General features: G+C 35.2%; 4 protein-coding genes and 1 non-coding gene across 5 annotated transcripts; 3 read left to right on the forward strand and 2 right to left on the reverse strand.

Annotated features, from left to right (window-relative positions):
• Window positions 1-495: 495 nt before the first annotated feature.
• Window positions 496-4,406, reverse strand: LOC116125195 (CDKN2A-interacting protein-like). The gene is made up of 6 exons (XM_031410936.1): window positions 4,199-4,406; window positions 3,444-3,511; window positions 3,297-3,326; window positions 2,187-3,180; window positions 1,693-1,959; window positions 496-800 (listed from the first exon to the last, which is right to left on the reverse strand). Exons 1-6 carry the CDS (start codon window positions 4,235-4,237, stop codon window positions 747-749), a joined length of 1,452 nt encoding a protein of 483 aa, XP_031266796.1. The 5' UTR covers window positions 4,238-4,406; the 3' UTR covers window positions 496-746.
• A 2,149-nt stretch (window positions 4,407-6,555) lies between these two features.
• Window positions 6,556-6,628, forward strand: TRNAF-GAA. Its single transcript has one exon. It is a non-coding gene; the product is annotated as a tRNA-Phe (tRNA).
• A 498-nt stretch (window positions 6,629-7,126) lies between these two features.
• On the forward strand, window positions 7,127-8,567 carry LOC116125073 (chlorophyll a-b binding protein 3, chloroplastic-like). The gene is made up of 3 exons (XM_031410804.1): window positions 7,127-7,329; window positions 7,423-7,584; window positions 7,867-8,567. Exons 1-3 carry the CDS (start codon window positions 7,210-7,212, stop codon window positions 8,374-8,376), a joined length of 792 nt encoding a protein of 263 aa, XP_031266664.1. The 5' UTR covers window positions 7,127-7,209; the 3' UTR covers window positions 8,377-8,567.
• Window positions 8,568-8,574: 7 nt separating this feature from the next.
• Window positions 8,575-16,185, reverse strand: LOC116125072 (myosin-2-like). Its single transcript, XM_031410803.1, has 15 exons — window positions 16,077-16,185; window positions 15,801-15,939; window positions 15,369-15,487; window positions 15,096-15,248; window positions 14,924-15,013; window positions 14,679-14,756; window positions 14,315-14,473; window positions 13,340-13,528; window positions 12,548-12,753; window positions 12,320-12,455; window positions 11,315-11,444; window positions 10,989-11,102; window positions 10,796-10,905; window positions 10,025-10,237; window positions 8,575-9,425 (listed from the first exon to the last, which is right to left on the reverse strand). Exons 1-15 carry the CDS (start codon window positions 16,161-16,163, stop codon window positions 8,958-8,960), a joined length of 2,391 nt encoding a protein of 796 aa, XP_031266663.1. The 5' UTR covers window positions 16,164-16,185; the 3' UTR covers window positions 8,575-8,957.
• A 4,554-nt stretch (window positions 16,186-20,739) lies between these two features.
• LOC116125154 (chlorophyll a-b binding protein 13, chloroplastic) lies at window positions 20,740-21,402 on the forward strand. The gene has a single exon (XM_031410877.1). It carries the CDS (start codon window positions 20,757-20,759, stop codon window positions 21,243-21,245), a length of 489 nt encoding a protein of 162 aa, XP_031266737.1. The 5' UTR covers window positions 20,740-20,756; the 3' UTR covers window positions 21,246-21,402.
• Window positions 21,403-21,699: the final 297 nt, after the last annotated feature.

Below are 21,699 nucleotides of genomic sequence, written 5' to 3' on the forward strand. Positions count from 1 at the left end.
AAAGTGTGCATTTAATTTAATTTGGTTATTTAATTTAATTTAATATGGGGCTTGAAAAGAGAATGGATGGGATTAAATAACCAACACTCTCGAGCGCAGATAATATTTTCTTCCACAAGATTAGGTGTCAGGTAACCTATCCCACTAACATCCGTTACGTTTGAAGACTAAATTCAAGTTTTTGAAATCGTTTGTCCATCAATAGTACACCAAAATCCTTACGACAAAATTGAAATTATCTCCAAAGTTAAAAATAGACTTGTATTTTTCCTAATATTTATTCATATACGTTTTTGGTAAACCTGGTAATTGCTTTTCTCGTGACTCAGAGATATCTATTGCATGTACTTTGTGTTCTCTCTACTTAAACTTTGCTTGATCCAAACACACTATTAAGTCTCTCTAATGCATCCCATTCATTAAACAGGAGATATTATTGCACATATAATGCTGAGTTCAAGTTGAGAATTGAGATATAAAGCTTCTTTGTAAAAGAATAAGAAAAACTCGAAAATGGAAAGCTGAAGTGTGGCTCTAAGGCCCTTGATAAGAAAACATTAACAAAATAAATCGTGTGAGGAAATCGTCTGGGTCTCAGCTTGTCAAGAAGTGACCAAAAAGAAAAAGAAAAAAAAAGCAGAGACACAGAGCTGTTTGCCTCACTGATATCACTCCAGGTTTCATTGGGCTATGAAAAGTAATTCTACATTATGTATATGTACAGACATTTTTGCTGCAATTCTCCCTCATCTAAAGTAGACCCTCTGATTCACCCGTTCACTTCGATCACTGATTTTTACCTGCTTAAGAATTCATAGAAAAACATACCGATCTTAGAAGCCATTTCAATTATAAACGAACGAAAACAAAAAAGGGTTTCAAAAGTAACTACATGCGAACTATGAAAACATCTTTGAAACCATGACTAAGAGAGTATCACTTGTATGCACATATAATGGAATGTATAATTTAACTATTTCAACACGGCAAACTGTAAAAGCAACCGAAGATTATTTGAAGCTTATGTGAATGTTAAAAAACATCCAAATAATACTAAATAAGGTCATTAATCATCAATATATGGTCCATGTGTCATTAAAATAAGAATTTTTTTACCTTTTCAAGTCGTCCCATTCAGCTGCAACTAAACAATACTATCCTTGTGTTTGCAACTAGATATAATTTTCTTTCTTCTAATACCATGGATTCATTCATTTATTGCCAATTAGACTACTAGGCCTTCTATTTTCATATTTCAAGGAAAACCCCGGCTCAGGTTTAAAAGCTTACAAAAACAGGGTTGCAACAAGTGAAATATCATTCTTTCTACTAAGACACACATAAAAGAAGCAACTTCAAAGCTTAGATTCTCCATTCCAACAACAGCATGTTATTGAGAACTTTCAACTTTTCCTACATATACTAAACGCAATCAAAGGGTGCTTGCTTAGTAAAAGAAAGTTCATTGCGTAAGAGCAACATAATTGATCTTCAGGTGCCCCTATGAAGTGCAATAAAACCAGAAATGTCATCTTAAATACCTAATAAAAAGGACTTAGTAAGGCACTTCAGAAAGTGAATCTAACTTTGAACTTGAAGAAGAAACCAGAGTAACTTTATGTTCTAAGATATTTAAATAAAGTCCACAATTAACAAAATCTGAGCCGTATCATTGAAATTGAAGGTCTGTACCTTTGGACCAGCCAATACTCTTGTATCACTTTTTTGTGGTACATTATTTTTTGTACCATTTGAACCCCTAATGCTTCCAGAAAGATTGTTCCTGCCGTTGCATTTCTGACTCGCAGACACTTTGACTGTTGAATTCTCTTTTCCACCACCCACCTTTCTGTTGAGACCCCCTAATTCCACTTTCTCCCTGGCTTTAATAGCCCCAGTAGATGACTTCTGCTCATTAACTCTAAGTGGCAGTGAAGATTTGGCACGAAGAGATTGAACCTGTAACATTAATGAAACTTCAGATGATTTAGTAAGTTCATGGCATTCTGTACCCAACAAATGCAATTTTGCAAATTATCTATGGTTTCGCAGATAAGAGGAAATTATAGTCAAAATTCAGGATACTCGTAAAAAACAAAGCAATTGTTAAATTGTGTACACTAAATGAGTTTATTTGTTTTTAAAAGGATTGCCACAACAGTATCTCCTGTTTGTATGATGCTCACCTTTGATTTTGCCATTTCCTTATGATTCGACTTTGCAATAGAAGTTTTATCTCCCCTTCTAGAGTTGATAGTTCCTTCCTTAACTTGAACAATGGAATCCTTAGCCACTGCTTTTCTCGTCCTTGTCACATGTCTACTATCTGGGGTTTTTTCTTTTTTTCTTGTTGATATAAATTTTGAATTCTTACCATCAAAACCAGGGACTGAAGATGACCCCACACTAGACTTGCTTGAAGAAGATTTGCGATCTCTTGATTCACATCTTTCTTTATTAATCTCTATCCTTGACTGCCTCCCATCATTTTTAGTCTCTACTGTTGGCTGCCTCCTGTCACTATTTGTCTCCACCCTCGACGCTTGTCTTGTAATACAACTTTTCCTAAGAGTAATCCTCACTGCTGATAGTAGCTCGCTTGTGTGACCAAATGGTCGACTTGATACCTCAGGGAACTTTTGCTGACCTCGCAAATTACTCTCAGACGTGACTGTGCTTCCTGGATTGCTTTCACCTCCCTTATCCACCATAGAGCTTGAACTGTTCTCTGAGCCCTCACAAACTGATATAGGTTTCAAAGAGTTTCCTTTGGCATTACCAATTGAGCTCCTCTCACAAACTAAACTTCTTTTCATATTGGAAGTTCCTTTTGAATTTACAAAGCTCAGCTTGGGTTTTATTTCCTCTGTGGATCCCAAACCAACTCGTAAAGAATTAGGCTTCATAGAGCTTGGCCTAGGTTTCATCTTTTTACCAGATCCTAAATCCACCAATGAAGACTTCCCACATAAAAGCTTTACAAGGTGTGGTTTATTCAATGAAACATCATGATTGTCTCCTCTCCAGTTCTTGCTCTTATATTCTTTACCTCTAGATCTCGATACCGAGGATGGAAGCGTCGGGGAAGATGGTCCCATAAAACCCAAGTCTGGATTTACATTCTCCTCACTAGCATGAGCAAATGCAGCCTTTAACTGACGAGAAGAACATTGGTGGAACCTGAAAATTACAGCAATTAAGTTACCAACGCAACTTCATGATCTCAATAACAGGAATTCCAAACCTAACATGGTTAACCACCAAAAGTAACTTAATTCAATGAATAACACACTTACAGGTGACTTGTGTAGAACCACTCATCATCACTGCAAATATAACAAAATTTGTATTACAAAGCCAATAATGCAGACAGTAAATTTGAAAGTAAACCTCAAAAAGATGAAATTTCATTAACTCATAAAATTTTGTAAAAAGAAACTCACATCTCTTGGCCATTGGATTTAGCTTCTTCTAAGGTAAGATCTACCCACATCGGTGCTTCAATCTCATCCTACATATAAATTAACAAATTGAAAAACAACAATAAGTAGCCAGTGAGTGCAAGAAAACCCTAAGGATCAGAATATAATAAAAGCACATATATTACCTCGCAATCAGAACAAATCCTAATTCCTAGTACATTAACCAAAATAATTAATAATAAGTATTGGATCTCCTTCCCCACTGAAATGAATGAAACAAGGAGAAAAAATACACGCAATCTGATTCGTAAGATTTGACACTTAAAATTTCTTAATCTGTCCTTCACTTTCTCAGCAACCTAACACATCCAAATCAAGTCTACTAGAACTACCTGAGACTTTAGCAGACAAAAGTTATATAAAAAAAAAAAAAATCTAATATAAGAACAAACACCGAAACTGAAAAGGATAAATCCAATGAACTCATACAAACTACCTCAAGAGTTAACACTTCAATTTCTTGATTTTCTCTTCATTTTCTTAGCAGCAAACATATCCAAATCAAGTCAATCGAAGCTACCGGAAAATGAAGAAAAAAAAAACACTAATGAAAGAACAAACACAGAAACTGACATTGATAAATCCAGTGAACTAAACAACACCAATATTATACACAAACATATGAAATAAATAAATAAATAAAAAGAGAGTATTGCAGAGACCGAATTCAAGAATTAAACAAATACATAGAAGAAGATGAAGAAATGCGGATTTACCAAAAAAGCCCAGTGATCTTTAGTCTTGTTGAGAATCATTTTCTTGAAGGATTTTTCAAATGAGGAATTTGAATGAAATCACTTGAAAATCAAGAAAGTTTGTGTCTTGATGATCTTATAACGTTCTAATTTCTCCATTTTCATGGCAAAATTGGCTCCACAACTTCTCTTACTGTGTCAAAATTATGATGAAGAGGGTCGGGCCAACGGCGTCGTCGTTGAAAAGGAATTCGACCGTTCCATTTTTGACTGTCATAGTGGGGAAAATTTTTAGATGGTTTGTGGAGGTTGGTTGGTGGTATGAGATTAGTGATTGGACGGCTGAGATTGATTGTAAAGTGTGTAGTGGGGCATATTATACAATATGTTATTATGAGAGCAGTGTGCTGGAATGGAGCCAAATGATTTGACCGTTAGAAGGATTCAAAATGCTGGCACTGGGATAGTGTGAGTAGGCGGTCGTTTATTGAGGTGAAGGACAAATCCTATTTCTTGAAAAAATTTCTCTTTTCTAAATTGAAGTCCAAAATATATTTAGAGGTGACTTTGGCTTCGTTTTGTTCAAAATTTGGGGGTTTTGGGAAAAGTTTTTTGAAAAAAATTAAAAAAAGTTGAATTGGGCGGATATTACGATGTAGAATTTATAAATTAATAAAATACCCTTTATGTTTTTTTTTTACAAAATACCCCCTATAATAAAACATTAAAAGTTAACAAAAATACCTCTAACCCACCCTCAAACACCCCCAGCCGGCGACCACCACCTGAGGTGGCCGAAGTCACCTTATGGGCGCATGACCGGTTGGATATTGCCGATCATGCGTCGCTATGGCCTTTTCCGGCCAGATCCATGGTGGATCTGGCCGGAATCTGGTAAATTGGATTGTTAGGGTGTTTTTGTAATTAAAAAAAATATTTAGGGGTATAATTAAATTAACAAATTTAGAGGGTTTAAAAAAAATTAAATAATATTGAAAATAGTATTCCCAAAATAGGAATTTTGGGTATTTTACTGTTTAAATTTTTGGGAATAACAGAGTAGTATTCCCCATCTGAACCAAACGGAGCTTTTAGCATTGTGAATAATGTTTTGGGTAGACTATACCATCTGGGTTATCAGAGGTCTTTTGTTCAGTCCGAAAAGTGGTTATCTACTACATTTGATTTATCTGTTATTGAGATTGTAGAAGGTTCAATGATTCCGAGAATGAGTTGAGTTGCACGCAAGTGGTTGAAACACCCGTTATAAAAAAAAAAAAAAAAAAAAAAAAATTTTGGGTATAATTTGATATTTTAATAGAAGAAAAAAAAATACTTAAAAGTGTTATTTTGAAAATTATGATAGCTTTTTTTTAAAAAATTAAAGTGATGATAATATCTTTTAAAAGCATATCAAACTTTTCTCAATATAGTGTGTTGATTTTAGTTCATAATTAATTAGGAAAAGTGTGAAAGAAACAACGTAATGATACAAAAAGAGAAAGTGGATGTAATCATAATCAGTCAATGGTTATAAATAGAAGTAAATATTGAAAGGGAGGTAAACGAATTTTCCACGCACCTTAAGACTTTCTCACCAAAAAAATTTAAAGTTCTACTTTTCATAACGTTTATATTCCGTTAATACCCAAAATATACTTTACTTTCTCAGTAGGCATTCAACGAGTTATCAGGAGCCAAGATAAGAAAGGTTTTGTAGAGTAAAGGCTGGTAGATCAAATGGTGGTGACCGATTGAATATTCGTCGTTAAAATCAGCTAAAAACAAAAATCTCTAGTTTTGCGATGACCAACAATTGACCAAAAATCAAGTGCTTGAATGAGATGAGTTTTGTAGAAAGAAGACCGAAGATTTAAATGGTGACGACAGAGAGAATTTTCGTCATCTGAATCAGCCAAAATTTGACTTTGGGTAGTAATAGAATATTAACTTTGGGTGAGAAAGTGATATGAAACTTTTTGGGTGGGAAAGAGCCGGTTACTCTTTGAAAGGAATAGCTTTCGTATGGTGTTTTACAACTTCAATTTTTTTCATTTAAAAAGGGTTGAAAATAAGACCTAAAGTAAATAGTAATTAACTTTATTACACAAGACGCCCTTGTTCTAAGTTTGGGTTACTATAATCCAATTTTATAGAGATGAAAAATATAAATGCATCCAAGATTTTTGAAAAGCATTATATATCCCTATTAATTAGGAGGGTTTTAATACTTTTTTAGGGGAGTAAATGGTAATCCAAGTGGGTATACAATACTTTTACAAAATGTTGGGTGTATAATATTTCAATATTTCATGAGGGTTTAAATAATAACCCTTGTAAGTGTATTTGAGTAAAAATAAAAAAGCTGAAACCGTAAAGCGGGGATAGCTCAGTTGGGAGAGCGTCAGACTGAAGATCTGAAGGTCACGTGTTCGATCCACGTTCACCGCATTTTTCATATTTTAAATCCTTTAACGACGTCGTTTAGTCCCCACTTCAAGTTTCCCTATGCTGAACGACGCCCCATTTTTTCATTTTCAAACAAACGTTATTTACACCCACTTAAAGTTTCCATATACTGAACGACGTCGTATAGTTTATTTATTCCATCACAAACAAAAGCCCAAAGTGATGAGATTTTAATCGAACAAGCTATATCCATGAATTGGGCCAAGCAAAAGCTCTCTCCCACCAAGCAATTCTCAACCCATCTTGCTACCCAAACTAGAATAATCCAGTACACCACACTGAAGATTTTTCCCAAGTTAAAAAATAATCTGAAGGCAAGAGTAGACAAGAACTAGATTATGTGTGGATAGAAGGATATGAGTTGGAGATACTTAAAAATCCTTAGCGGCCATTTGATTGGCTGAATCAAACCTCACAATCCCCACCACACCTTGCAAAATTTCCACCACAACCCATTTCTTCACTCTCATTTTCTAACACATATAAAACATTCATCTCCCTTTCTTCAACCTGTTCAACACACACATTAACATTAAACTTTCAACACAAAAAAATAGTAGTAAATGTCATCAATGCTAAGCTCTAGCACCACCCTGAGGCCTACCCCGTTTCTTGGCCAAACCAGGTCAAGTGTTAACCCTCTCAGAGATGTTGTCTCCATGGGCAATGCAAAGTACACTATGGTAATTTTTAGTTCTACTCTATTTCCATTCACATGCAAATTTGTGTACTTCAAGTGGGTTCAGTTGAGTTGAGTTGAGTTTGTGTGTGTACAGGGAAATGAATTGTGGTATGGACCTGACAGAGTGAAGTACTTGGGACCCTTTTCAGCTCAGACTCCATCATACTTGACTGGTGAGTTTCCAGGGGACTATGGATGGGACACTGCCGGTTTGTCTGCTGATCCTGAGGCCTTTGCCAGGAACAGGGCTCTTGAGGTGATTCTTTTGTTCTTCTCTTTTAATTTTGTGATTCACTTTGTAACTAGCTTCTTTAATCAATCTGTGAGAAATCATACTGTTAAATGTTTAATTATCAAGTCTAATATGGTTTAGGATAGAGAATATATTTCATATTCTTTCATTAAAAGTATAATCTTACCTCGAGATTTGTCCTTCAACTGCTTGAAAGTAGATAGTTGTGTGTTTGAAAATAATTAAAACACCGTATGGAATATTGATCAGAATACTTGGTCACATTTTTGTTGTACTATTCATTAGGTGATCCATGGGAGATGGGCTATGCTTGGAGCACTAGGGTGCATCACCCCTGAAGTTCTTGAGAAATGGGTTAGAGTAGACTTCAAGGAGCCAGTGTGGTTCAAGGCAGGAGCTCAGATTTTCTCAGAAGGAGGCCTTGACTACTTGGGAAACCCCAACCTTGTTCATGCTCAAAGCATCCTGGCAGTCCTGGGATCCCAGGTTGTCCTCATGGGACTCGTAGAAGGGTTCAGAATCAACGGTCTCCCTGGTGTCGGAGAGGGCAACGATCTCTACCCCGGCGGCCAATACTTTGACCCTCTTGGCCTTGCTGATGATCCAGTTGCATTTGCTGAACTCAAGGTGAAGGAGATCAAGAATGGAAGGCTAGCCATGTTTTCGATGTTTGGTTTCTTCGTCCAAGCTATTGTTACCGGCAAGGGTCCCCTGGAGAACCTCCTGGATCACCTCGAGAACCCTGTCGCTAACAATGCTTGGGTTTACGCTACCAAATTTGTGCCCGGATCTTAAACTGATTATCATTTACTCAAATTCTTGTGTCATGTGAAATGTATATTGTAAAAATTCTATCCCATTGAGATCCTTATCATCTCTAACTTGATTTTGTTGTTGATCTTGTCTGTTTAGATGCATTGTTTAAGAAATAGCAAACTATTGCAAAGTGTGAAAATAATGGTGTTATTTTAAGGCAGAATAATTGTGACCAGATTATATAATATTAACACTTTTTCTTTCCATATTTAATAACCTTGGTACTACAATTCTTGACATCACATCAAAGACAGCATAATATACACCAACTACACAAATAATTTCAAAAGAAAAAAAGACTGATCTCTAAGGAATATCCCTATTGGACTATGGACATGGTCATTGGTCATTCCACCAAAGTAACAAAAATTGGTAAATATACAAATATTTTTTCTCCCTCACACCATATAAACAACCGTAGCACCTGCCATAGATATAAAGCAACTTCACCTGAGGACGGAAACAGGCATAGTTTCGGAAATATTTCTTTCTCCACCTGTAATCCTCGAATTGTCACCTTCGTCTTAACACAAACGGCGATGCTAATATGAAGTGGAATACTATGAAACTTTTGAGCTTAGCTTTCCCCACCATGTGCGTCGAACCTCTGAGTTCGCCACTTTATGAAGCCTTACCTTAGTCTCCCTTAATCTTGTCTTGTAATCTTTCTTCCATGCCTCAAACCTTGATTTCAATTTTCGAAGCTCGGCATCAGGATGCACATTAGGAAGTGGCACCGTTGTTTTAACCTCAACCAAAGCTTTGGCATCATCATCAAAAGTCTGTTTCCGCTGCTCAAATTCCTTTACCAGATTGTTGACAGCAGTCAAACCACCATTAGACCCTCTGCCTGCTCCATCAGCATTGGCATTGGAATATTTGACGGGTGTAGTTCCACCAGGAGTTCGAGATCCCATGGATGTTGCATCCTCAGAATCATAAAAGTGAGGTGATGAAGATGTTTCTCTTCCAGCCTCACCTACAGTGTTATCAGCAGCAAGGCTTTTTCTGGCAGCAGCAAGACTCATCTGCATCAAAATTACGATGAAAAGGTCAAGCATCTCAGTACTTTAATCATTTAGGGTGGAACTCTTACATCCTATAAGTATTCCTGTGCCAGTGCATGCATATTAAGGTAGGCATATATTGTTTCATACAGATCACATCTGGAGCTTTTGACAGATATATTTGAGAAACCATCAGAGTTAAAAAAAAAAAATCACACATGTTTCCCTATAGGTAACCGAGGATACTAATTGAATTCACCAGGCAAAGACAGACACAAGTTACTAGAGACATGCCATTGAGCTCTTTATAATTATCCAAGTACCGTGAAGACTACACTTGGAAGTAGAAACTGATTAATTTGGTTATCTATCCTGCAGTACATGCCTTCCAATGTGATTCATAGACCAATGAAGTTTTGCCTACCATCCAAGAACCTCATTTAATGTTAATTGACCAACAAAACATGGCATGTTCGCTAGCTAAAAGAGCCATGATGTGTTAGCTAATAAAGATTTTTCCACTATTTTCAAAGTTTTCAGGACCCCTTTCATTAGTCAACCGCTACAGTGTATATAAATATATGATGACTAGACTTATGTATACACATGCAAAAACTCACTTGCAAAGATGACATCTGCTTTTGCCACATCTCCTCCATAGATTTCATCTTTGCCTCGTACTCTGTCCACCTTGTTTCATACTGTTGTAATTGTTCACGCAAAGCAGCATTTTCCTCTTCTTTTTGGCCCATAGTAGCTTCTGCCTCAAGAACTCGCCTTCGAAGCTCCGCCAAAGCTGAAGGCAGAAGCTGGGCCTGCTCTTGTGGCAAATCCTGGCACCAAGTAAAGTCACCTTTTCAATCCTTCTGAGTTGCTTAAATTTAAACATATAATGACAAATAGAAGCAAAAAGAAAAGGCATGCTTAATTATACATGTGCAGATATCTTCTCTGAATTGCATTAACAACATCAGTGTTTGCCAGAGTCACATACTTGTTCCTAACAATCCAAAGTTAATCTCAAATCTCAATGATAAAAGCTGCATACATTTTATGCAACATATGTTCCATAAACCTATATGCAATTTAAATGTAATTTGCATATTAAGCACTATGTATGAAGCTAGAATGAGCTAAAGCACATATATCAGATCTTTAACCCTTCTCTAAAATTTATGTTAAATCATTATAGGATAAAAACTAGCCAATATAGAAATTTTGTCTAGTATCATTAAAATGTAATTAGGAAAAACTCATAACACATTGAAGAATTCACGTGGTTATGCCTGCAAAAGAGACTACCAACTAATTGCAACAAGAGTAACAAAAGAAAAACATTCAGGAGCAGAAACAATATTTTTTTACATTAACGAAGGCATAAAGAAGAGTACCTTCACTTCTAAAATTTTCCAGCAAGGCCTCTTTTTAGATTTTGAATTCACAAGATTTGATTGTTTTAAATTATGCATGTAATGCTTCCGAACCAACCACCCACGGATTACTGCACAGAAAAATAACAAAGAATAAAAAACTGTATGCTATAAAAGGAACCACAAAGCTGGCCAGCCAACAACATAATTTTACCGGATTGCAAAAATATGATTGTTGTCAACGGCTCATCCAGTATTTGGGGAGCACTAGCTGTGCACCTCTTTTCCAAAGTAGCATATTTCACTCTAGCATTTTCACCACGAACAACTGTATTGTATAACTAAATTTCATCACATGACTGGACCAAAAAACTCAAACAATACTGAACATCAAAAGACAAGCTTCTCAGAATATATAAGCATAAATCTGCATTTTGAGTCAGCAAAAATTAAAAGATCCAACAGGAAATATAAGCAATTGTATGCAATGAAGCAAAATTTAGTCAACAGTAATACTAAATTAGAAAGAAAAAGCATTACATGATTGCAATGTTATTACTCCTTTCTTGAGTTCATGGAAATAATGACGAGCCCGGCGACCACGGAAAAACTTTTGAAGCCCAACTACTCCTTGCAAAACTTGTTTTCTCCTATCCTCCAACACACCAACCTATAATATAAGACACCATGAAAAAAGGGAAAAAGTGAATCCAATATGAAAGATAATCTATTAAAAACAGAGCAGAATATGATATGAGTCATTGTTCCCAAAGTCAGCAGATTACGTTAAATTGCGAAGCTATCATGTTTTCTGTTCACCAAATAAATCATCATGTTTTCCGTTCACCAAATAAATCATCCACCTTCAAATGTTAATATTGGTAGAATCTCTTGGCTAAATTATTGTTCTCAAGTGGATAACTATGCAAGTGCATATGTTTAAAAGACACTACTATGATTAAAATTCATCACAAGAAATTCTTACGCATCCAAAGGAAATTTTTTAATCTACTGTGACACCCTCTCCCTTTGCTAAGTTACAATGTCATATCTAAAATAGTTAAACCTTCATAGCTGATATTGATCATCTGAAAAACTTACTTCAACTGTTAAAAGATTGATAAAAATATTTAAGTATCTTCTCATTTGAAATAAGAGATTTGTAAGAAACTGGTTTTATACTATAAAATATAAATGCAAAATTTAATATCAGGTATATATCCATATGGTCACAAAAAAAAATTGATATGATTGACCTTGAAAAACTTCAATAAACATAAATTTAATTCTTTCCTTTTCCTTTTCTCAGCTGCCTATTTTGGAAGTATATTTTTAAGTCAAAGATTCACACCATGTTTTTCAGTGAATATTTGTGGCAGAATAGTTAGTAATACAAAGAGATTGTCAGATGGCGAAATCTTAGCAATGTACTTAAAGCTACATTTGTGGTGACACGAAACAGTTTACATTGTAGGAGCCTTTTAACGTGAAAGATGGACAGGATATGAGAAGAATTAAAAACACTTGCAAGATTCTGGAGATTACCTGCCCGGAACGGATATACAATTTGGTATAACCAACTTGATACATTTCAGGAAGAACATTAAACTGCTGTAAAACAGCCACTGATATACTTAATGGATCCCGAGATACATGGTTCTCCGAGAGCAGGAATCCATACCTAGAATAAATGCAAGTACACACAAGAATTAACCAAGAATTAAGACAAAACATTAAAAAAAAAAAAAAAGCAAGGGTTGGTTTACTCTCTACCTTCCTGCAAACTCTTGATGTGTCATTCGAGAAGGATATCCTGATCTTGAGATTCTAACCACCTCCAAAATTCCACAACACCTGAGCTGTTGTAAAATAAGATCTTCATCATATATACCGGGAAGCCGCTTACTGTTTGGCTTTATGCAGCGAATAAAGTGAGGTTTTGTGTTCTCCAACTGCTGCATTAGTTTGAAGAGTTGACCCTATAAACATGGAAGAGACCCGCTAGGGTTATGCAAAACATAATTTAGAAAAATCTCTAGCATTTAACAAAATAAGTGGAGCTTTCAACGGTTATCAGATGTTTTGCTCAGTAAATGAACATTAAGAACTCATGGTGAGTAAAAGATATATTCTCATAGCCTTAAAGCAACAGGAAGCACATCAAAATTACATAACTTATTCAATGAAATCTCAAAGTGCCAACAGATTTAGTACTTTTTATATCAAAAGATACTGTTCAATTTCAGCTTCAACAGTTGGGTTGAGTTGTAAAGGCCTTTGGTTCCAAATCAAGGATTCAACTACCCTTGGATGCACTAATTTTGAATATTATATGGAACAAGTTTCTAGACCACCAAGGTCGTACATTCTAGGAGTACTCCTCAGTTTCAAACTCATGAACAACCAAGAAAAGTAGAATTTAAGGGTTAAAAATACAGTTGATTCTTCAAATCATCCCAAATAATGACCTTAAACTGTCATAAGTTTCATCATCCAACTTGAAGTAATTTGTAAAAATACACCCACATATGTAATCATATAAATATATGAATCAAGTAAACTGACCTTGAACTTTGTACCAACACTTTGCTTTTTAGAATCCAATGAACAAAAGTTAGCTGATTTATGGGACTGCTTAGGCATTTTGGAAAACAACTTTAGGAGTTGGCAAGAACATGATGACAGAAGTTGGATGAGGTCAGAGTGCAGAGGATCTCGATTCTTCTCCAGAAAGCCATTCGTGTCATATAGAACCTGATAAGATTCCAAACGTTACTAAATTCATATATGCATTATGGATGAATCAAGTGGCAAAAAGGACAATGGTTTCACCCTAAGTGTAGCAAGAAAAAAAACCGTGCAGAGTATACTGCCAGCTAACCTCATTTTAAAGGGATGATGCTAATGGAATAGTCCAACTCAGAATAAGAGAAAATAGTGCTAATATTAAGTATCATTTAAATTTACCTTCATTACCAATTTAGGTCACTGTTAAAATCACAGCAAGATCAACAATATTACAAAGGCTCTTCAAGGTTCCATTAAGGAATCGTTGGCCATTACACTGAATTCAAAATTTTGAAACTACTGCACTTTAAAAGTAAGTCTAAATTAGACAAATAATTGGTGAAACAATAGTCCTTTTCTTACAGAGAAACAGAAAGAAGAAATAAATAGAGGCAAAGATGTCAGATCTCATATCATATGAAAAAGTTTGGCTCTTCCCAATTTTGTACCATCAAGGTTTCAAGTCTCACAGAATTTTCATTATCTCTCTCCTGTACACATATGCTACACTTTTGTCACACTAGGATATTGCTTCTGTTTGTTCTCTAATTATTTTTGTTCTTTCTATGCCCATTATTCACATAAGTTCATAAAATCATAAAATCCTTCATAGGGACTAGGACTCCATCAGCAAAGCAAAAAGCCAGATTGAGTCCAAAGTCAACTATCTGAATTCTATAAGTCTAATAGTGCAGGTTAAATAATGGGAAAAATAAATTTGTAAACACCTCAAAAAAAAAAGAAATAGCCAACCTCTCCAGCGTAATGTCGAATACCAAAAGCTCTGCCTCTCTCCCCTTTAAAGCAAGAATTTAAACTCAAGTGCTGTTTAAGCTTATTTGCAAATGTCAAATCAGTGGCTTTTGGGAAATTTGATTCCTCATCTAGTAAAGATAGTATCCCCAATGGTTTCTGCAGAAAATACCACATAGTCAGAAAAAGACTGAAACCATGAAGGCAAACATAAATGACAATCTATGAACCTAAAGTAACAATTAGATTCCAAAGCTCAGACAATATAATCTTTTAGAGTGATTGGAAGAAACAAGATTTAGTAAGACATAGCACAAAACATAATATTAAGGTAAACCAAATGGAGGTTGACTCATTGAAATACCTTCTCAATTAGATTCAAACACTCTTCATTGTCTTCAAATTCAACTTTGGTCCAATCAATGCCGTCTAATTCATATTCCTACAATGAAAATGGTAAATCATGACTGCACTATTTATAACAACCATTGATAATTCAAATTACAGGAAAATTTCTGCAGCAGGAAAAAGAAAAAAACACATCTAGAAATGAGAGTCAGTGCCAAAGAAAACAGGGGTGTAAAGCCAGATTAGATTTGTGATGCTCACCTCCTGCTCAAGTTTAAATAGATGCCGGTTGAAATGTTGTTGCAGCCTCTCATTTGCATAATTAATACAAAACTGTTCAAAGCTATTCTTCTGCACATGAGAAAATTGTCACCATGGATGCAACATTATAGCACAGAAAGCACCAGCAGAATATAAATACCAAGTAGTATACCTTAAAAGATTCAAACCCACAAATATCAAGGATACTTATGGATCTCCCTGTTTGCCATTTGCCCAGTTCAAGTGATTTGTTAATTTGTTCTACAAGCCATTCAAACAAGCTTCCGTATATGAATTTTGCCAATGCATCCCGGGTATCAATCGCCTAAATAATGGATAATAAATTAGTTTTAATGTTCCAAGAGATGAGTTATTTGGTGTAGCATAGATGCACACACACATTGTTGGAAAACTGATAAATCTGCTAATAAACTCCTAGACAAACCTGCTGCAATGTCAACTTTTTAGCAATACCATCCCTGCCAGCTTGAATTTTATGGGTAGATAAAGCTAGCATCAGTGCCTCAGCACTGCAACCCATCAGCCTAGCAGCAGAAGTTACAGCTGCCAAAAGGAAATATAGGTGGAGTTAATTCACATAAGCATCTTTTGAAGTCATAATTCTAAGTATGAGCTATAGACATAAGCACTACAGATAAACACACATATAACACACAGCAAATGTAACCCAAGTATGATGAAAAAACAACCCAGCAATACTCAATTAAATAGGAGTGTTCATCAGAAAAGAAATTTTCAAATAATTCACACAGCATTAGTTTCTGCAAACCTCGTGCCAAACAACGATGGATACAACATTAGACGAGAGATTTCCACCAAAAAAGTATAGAATGGAAGTTTAGCTTATAGATGTTACCTTCATCAGCCAACACCTCCACATGATTCTCATTGTCGATTACTTGAAATGATATGTTTCCCAACCATAAAACCACAGCAAGCATAGCAAATGTATTGTCTTTGTCTTCTTTACAAATTTGAACCATGTCTAAGGCTTTCTGTAGAAATTGGAAATTAAACCACAATGAAAGGAAAAAAATTAAAAGAATGCACTGAAGAGCCAAGGATACAGGAATGAACTGAAAAGGGATTAACTCCCACAGATGAAGATGGTAACGTCTAACTTTCATATTACCATAAGATTATGAAAATTTTGAGCTTCATCAACACCATCAATTGCCAAGCATTCACTCTGATTAAGGTAGTTGTAATCACATGCCATTTTAAGGTTCAGTCTCTCTGCAAAGCAACAATTGAGTAAGCCAAGGTAAAAGAAAATTATCCTTATGAGGTTTCAAGAAATTAAATTATATGTCTACTGGGATACAGGACTATGTAATATCTACTTGAGAAGAATGGTGGATGCTTCTTGCTTATTAAAATAGAAATGTCTCTCATAAAACTCAAAATCACGATTTAAGAATATCCCACATCAGAATTGAAACACCAAAAACACTGTCAACGATCAACAACATGATAACTATAACAAGAATGCAAAGCATGAGAAAATAGAAACGAACACACTCCTGCTATAACTAAAACTGCGGCCTTCTCTTATAGGGGCAACAATGAAATTAAACTTTCCTGCAAAAGGATCCATTTGTCCAAAGACCAAACAATTTTGATTATTCCAACATTTTAGTTATATATAGTGTGACTTTCTGTAACATTTGACTTGCCTTGTTTCATACTGTTGTAATTGTTCACGCAAAGCAGCATTTTCCTCTCTTTTTGGCCCATATGTAGCTCTGCCTCAAGAACTCGCCTTCGAAGCTCCGCCAAAGCTGAAGGCAGAAGCTGGGCCTGCTCTTGTGGCAATCCTGGCACCAAGTAAAGTCACCTTTTCAATCCTTCTGATTGCTTAAATTTAAACATATAATGACAAATAGAAGCAAAAAAAAAGGCATGCTTAATTTACATGTGCAGATATCTTCTCTGAATTGCATTAACAACATCAGTGTTTGCCAGAGTCACACTTGTTCCTAACAATCCAAAGTTAATCTCAAATCTCAATGATAAAGCTTAATCATTTTATGCAACATATGTTCCATAAACCATATGCATTTAAATGTATTTTGCATATTAAGCATATGTATGAAGCTAGAATGAGCTAAAGCACATAATCAGATCTTTAACCCTTCCTAAATTTATGTTAAATCATTATAGGATAAAAACTAGCCAATGAAATTTTGTCTAGTATCATTAAAATGTAATTAGGAAAAACTCAAACACATTGAAGATTCACGTGGTTATGCCTGCAAAGAGACTACCAACTAATTGCAACAAGAGTAACAAAGAAAAACATTCAGGAGCAGAAACAATATTTTTACATTAACGAAGCATAAGAAGAGTACCTTCACTTCTAAATTTTCCAGCAAGGCCTCTTTTAGATTTTGAATTCACAAGATTTGATTGTTTTAAATTATGCAATAATGCTTCCGAACCAACCACCCCCGATTACTGCACAGAAAAATAACAAAGAATAAAAAACGTAGCTATAAAAGGAACCACAAAGCTGGCCAGCCAACAACATAATTTTACCGTATGCAAAAATATGATTGTTGTCAACGGCTCATCCAGTATTTGGGGAGCACTAGCTGTCCACCTCTTTTCCAAAGTGCATATTTCACTCTAGCATTTTCACCACGAACAACTGTATTGTATAACTAAATTTCATCACTGACTGACCAAAAAACCAAACAATACTGAACATCAAAAGACAAGCTTCTCAGAATATATAAGCATAAATCTGCATTTTGAGTCACAAAAATTAAAAGATCCAACAGGAAATATAAGCAATTGTATGCAATGAAGCAAATTTAGTCAACAATATACTAAATTAGAAGAAAAGCATTACATGATTGCAATGTTATACTCCTTTCTTGAGTTCATGGAAATAATGACGAGCCCGGCGACCACGGAAAAACTTTTGAAGCCCAACTACTCCTTGCAAAACTTGTTTTCTCCTATCCTCCAACACACCAACCTATAATTAAGACACATGAAAAGGGAAAAATGAATCCAATATAAGATAATCTATTAAAAACAGGCAGAATATGATTAGTCATTGTTCCCAAAGTAGCAGTTACGTTAAATTGCGAAGCTATCATTTTTTCTGTTCACCAAAAAATCATCAGTTTCCGTTCACCAAATAAATCATCCACCTTCAAATGTTAATATTGGTAGAATCTCTTGGCTAAATTATTGTTCTCAAGTGGATAACTATGCAAGTGCATATGTTTAAAAGACACTCTATATTAATTCATCAAAGAAATTCTTGAAATCCAAGGAAATTTTTTAATCTACTGGACACCCTCTCCCTTTGCTAGTTACAATGTCATATCTAAAATAGTTAAACCTTCATAGCTGATATTGATCACTAAAACTTACTTCAACTGTTAAAAGATTGATAAAATATTTAAGTATCTTCTCATTTGAAATAAGAGTTTGAAGAACTGTTTTTATACTATAAAATAAATGCAAAATTTAATATCAGGTATATATCCATACAGTCAAAAAAAAATTGTATGATTGACCTGAAAACTTAAATAAACAATATTAATTCTTTCTTTTCCTTTTCTCAGCTGCCTATTTTGAAGTAATTTTTTAAGTCAAAGATTCACACCATGTTTTTCAGTGAATATGTGTGGCGAATAGTTTAGTAATACAAGTGATTGTCAGATGGCGAAATCTTAGCAATGTACTTAAGCTACTTTGTGTGACACGAAACAGTTTACATTGTAGGAGCCTTTTAACGTGAAAGATGGACAGGATATGAGAAGAATTAAAAACACTTGCAAGATTCTGGAAATTACCTGCCCGACACGATATACAATTTGTATAACCAACTTGATACATTTCAGGAAGAACATTAAACTGCTGTAAAACAGCCACTGATATACTTAATGGATCCCGATACATGGTTCTCTGAGAGCAGAATCCATACCTAGTAATATGCAATTACACACAAGAATTAACCGAATTAAGACAAACATTAAAAAAAAAAGCAAGGGTTGGTTTACTCTCTACCTTCCTGCAAACCTTGATGTGTCATTCGAGAAGGATATCCTGATCTTGAGATTCTACCACCTCCCAAAATTCCACAACACCTGAGCTGTTGTAAAATAAGATCTTCATCTATATACCGGAAGCCGCTTACTTTTGGCTTTAGCAGCGAATAAGTGAGGTTTTGTGTTCTCCAACTGCTGCATTAGTTTGAAAGTTGACCCTATAATGGAAGAGACCCTAGGTTATGCAAACATAATTTAAAAATCTCTAGCATTACAAAATAAGTGGAGCTTTCAACGGTTATCAGATGTTTTGCTCAGTAATGAACATTAAGAACTCATGGTGAGTAAAAGATATATTCTCATACCTTAAAGCAACAGGAAGCACATCAAAATTACATAACTTATTCAATGAATCTCAAAGTGCCAACAGATTTAGTACTTTTTAATACAAAAGATACTGTAATTTCACTTCAACAGTTGGGTTGAGTTGTAAAGGCCTTTGGTTCCAAATCAAGGATTCAACTACCCTTGATGCACTAATTTTGAATATTAATGGAACAAGTTTCTAGACACCAAGGTCGTAATTCTAGGAGTACTCCTCAGTTTCAAACTCATGAACACCCAGAAGTAGAATTTAAGGGTTAAAATACAGTTGATTCTTCAAATCATCCCAAATAATACCTTAAACTATCATAAGTTTCATCATCCAATTGAAGTAATTTGTAAAAATACACCACATATGTAACATATAAATATATGAATCAAGTAAACGGACCTTGAACTTGTACCAACACTTTGCTTTTAGAATCCAATGAACAAAAGTTAGCTGATTTATGGGACTGTTAGGCATTTTGGAAAACACTTTAGGAGTTGGCAAGAACATGATGACAAAGTTGGATGAGGTCAGAGTGCAGAGGATCTCATTCTTCTCCAGAACCATTCGTGTCATATACCTGTAAGATTCCAAATGTACTAAATTCATAATGCATTATGGATGAATCAAGTGGCAAAAGGGCAATGGTTTCACCCTAATGTCAAGAAAAAAACCGTGCAGAGTTACAGCCACCTAACCTCATTTTAAAGGGATGATGCTAATGGAATAGCAACTCAGAATAAGAGAAAATAGGCTAATATTAAGTATCATTTAAATTTACCTTCATTACCAATTTAGGTCACTGTTAAAATCACAGCAAGATCAACAATATTCAAAGGCTCTTCAAGGTTCCATTAAGGAATCTTGGCCATTACACTGAATTCAAAATTTGAAACTACTGCACTTAAAGTAAGTCTAAATTAAAATAATTGGTGAAACAAGTCCTTTTCTTACGAGAAACAGAAAGAAAATAATAGAGGCAAAGATGTCAGATCTCATTCATATGAAAAGTTTGGCTCTTCCCAATTTTGTACCATCAAGGTTTCAAGTCTCACAGAATTTTCATTATCTCTCTCCTGTACACATATGCTATACTTTTGTCACACTAGGATATTGCTTCTGTTTGTTCTCTAATTATTTTTGCTTCTCTTTTAATTTTGTGATTCACTTTGTAACTAGCTTCTTTAATCAATCTGTGAGAAATCATACTGTTAAATGTTTAATTATCAAGTCTAATATGGTTTAGGATAGAGAATATATGTCATATTCTTTCATTAAAAGTATAATCTTACCTCGAGGTTTGTCCTTCAACTGCTTGAAAGTCGATAGTTGTGTGTTTGAAAATAATTAAAACACCGTATGGAATATTGATCAGAATACTTGGTCACATTTTTGTTGTACTATTCATTAGGTGATCCATGGGAGATGGGCTATGCTTGGAGCACTAGGCTGCATCACCCCTGAAGTTCTTGAGAAATGGGTTAGAGTAGACTTCAAGGAGCCAGTGTGGTTCAAGGCAGGAGCTCAGATTTTCTCAGAAGGAGGCCTTGACTACTTGGGCAACCCCAACCTTGTTCATGCTCAAAGCATCCTGGCAGTCCTAGGATCCCAGGTTGTCCTCATGGGACTCGTAGAAGGGTTCAGAATCAACGGTCTCCCTGGTGTCGGAGAGGGCAACGATCTCTACCCCGGCGGCCAATACTTTGACCCTCTTGGCCTTGCTGATGATCCAGTTGCATTTGCTGAACTCAAGGTGAAGGAGATCAAGAATGGAAGGCTAGCCATGTTTTCGATGTTTGGTTTCTTCGTCCAAGCTATTGTTACCGGCAAGGGTCCCCTGGAGAACCTCCTGGATCACCTCGAGAACCCTGTCGCTAACAATGCTTGGGTTTACGCTACCAAATTTGTGCCCGGATCTTAAACTGATTATCATTTACTCAAATTCTTGTTTCATGTGAAATGTATATTGTAAAAATTCTATCCCATTGAGATCCTTATCATCTCTAACTTGATGTTGTTGTTGATCTTGTCTGTTTAGATGCATTGTTTGAGAAATAGCAAACTATTGCAAAGTGTGAGAATAATGGTGTTATTTTAAGGCAGAATAATGGTGACCAGATTATATAATATTAACACTTTTTCTTTCCATATTTAATAACCTTGGTACTACAATTCTTGACATTACATCAAAGACAGCATAATATACACCAACTACACAAATAATTTCAAAAGAAAAAAATGACTTATCTCTAAGGAATATCCCTATTGGACTATGGACATGGTCATTGGTCATTCCACCAAAGTAACAAAAATTGGTACATATACAAATATTCTTTCTCCCTCACACCATATAAACACCCGCAGCAGCTGCCATA

This window comes from Pistacia vera, unplaced genomic scaffold, assembly GCF_008641045.1.
Source record: "Pistacia vera cultivar Batoury unplaced genomic scaffold, PisVer_v2 Contig160, whole genome shotgun sequence".
In the NCBI taxonomy this organism is placed as follows: Eukaryota; Viridiplantae; Streptophyta; class Magnoliopsida; order Sapindales; family Anacardiaceae; genus Pistacia; species Pistacia vera.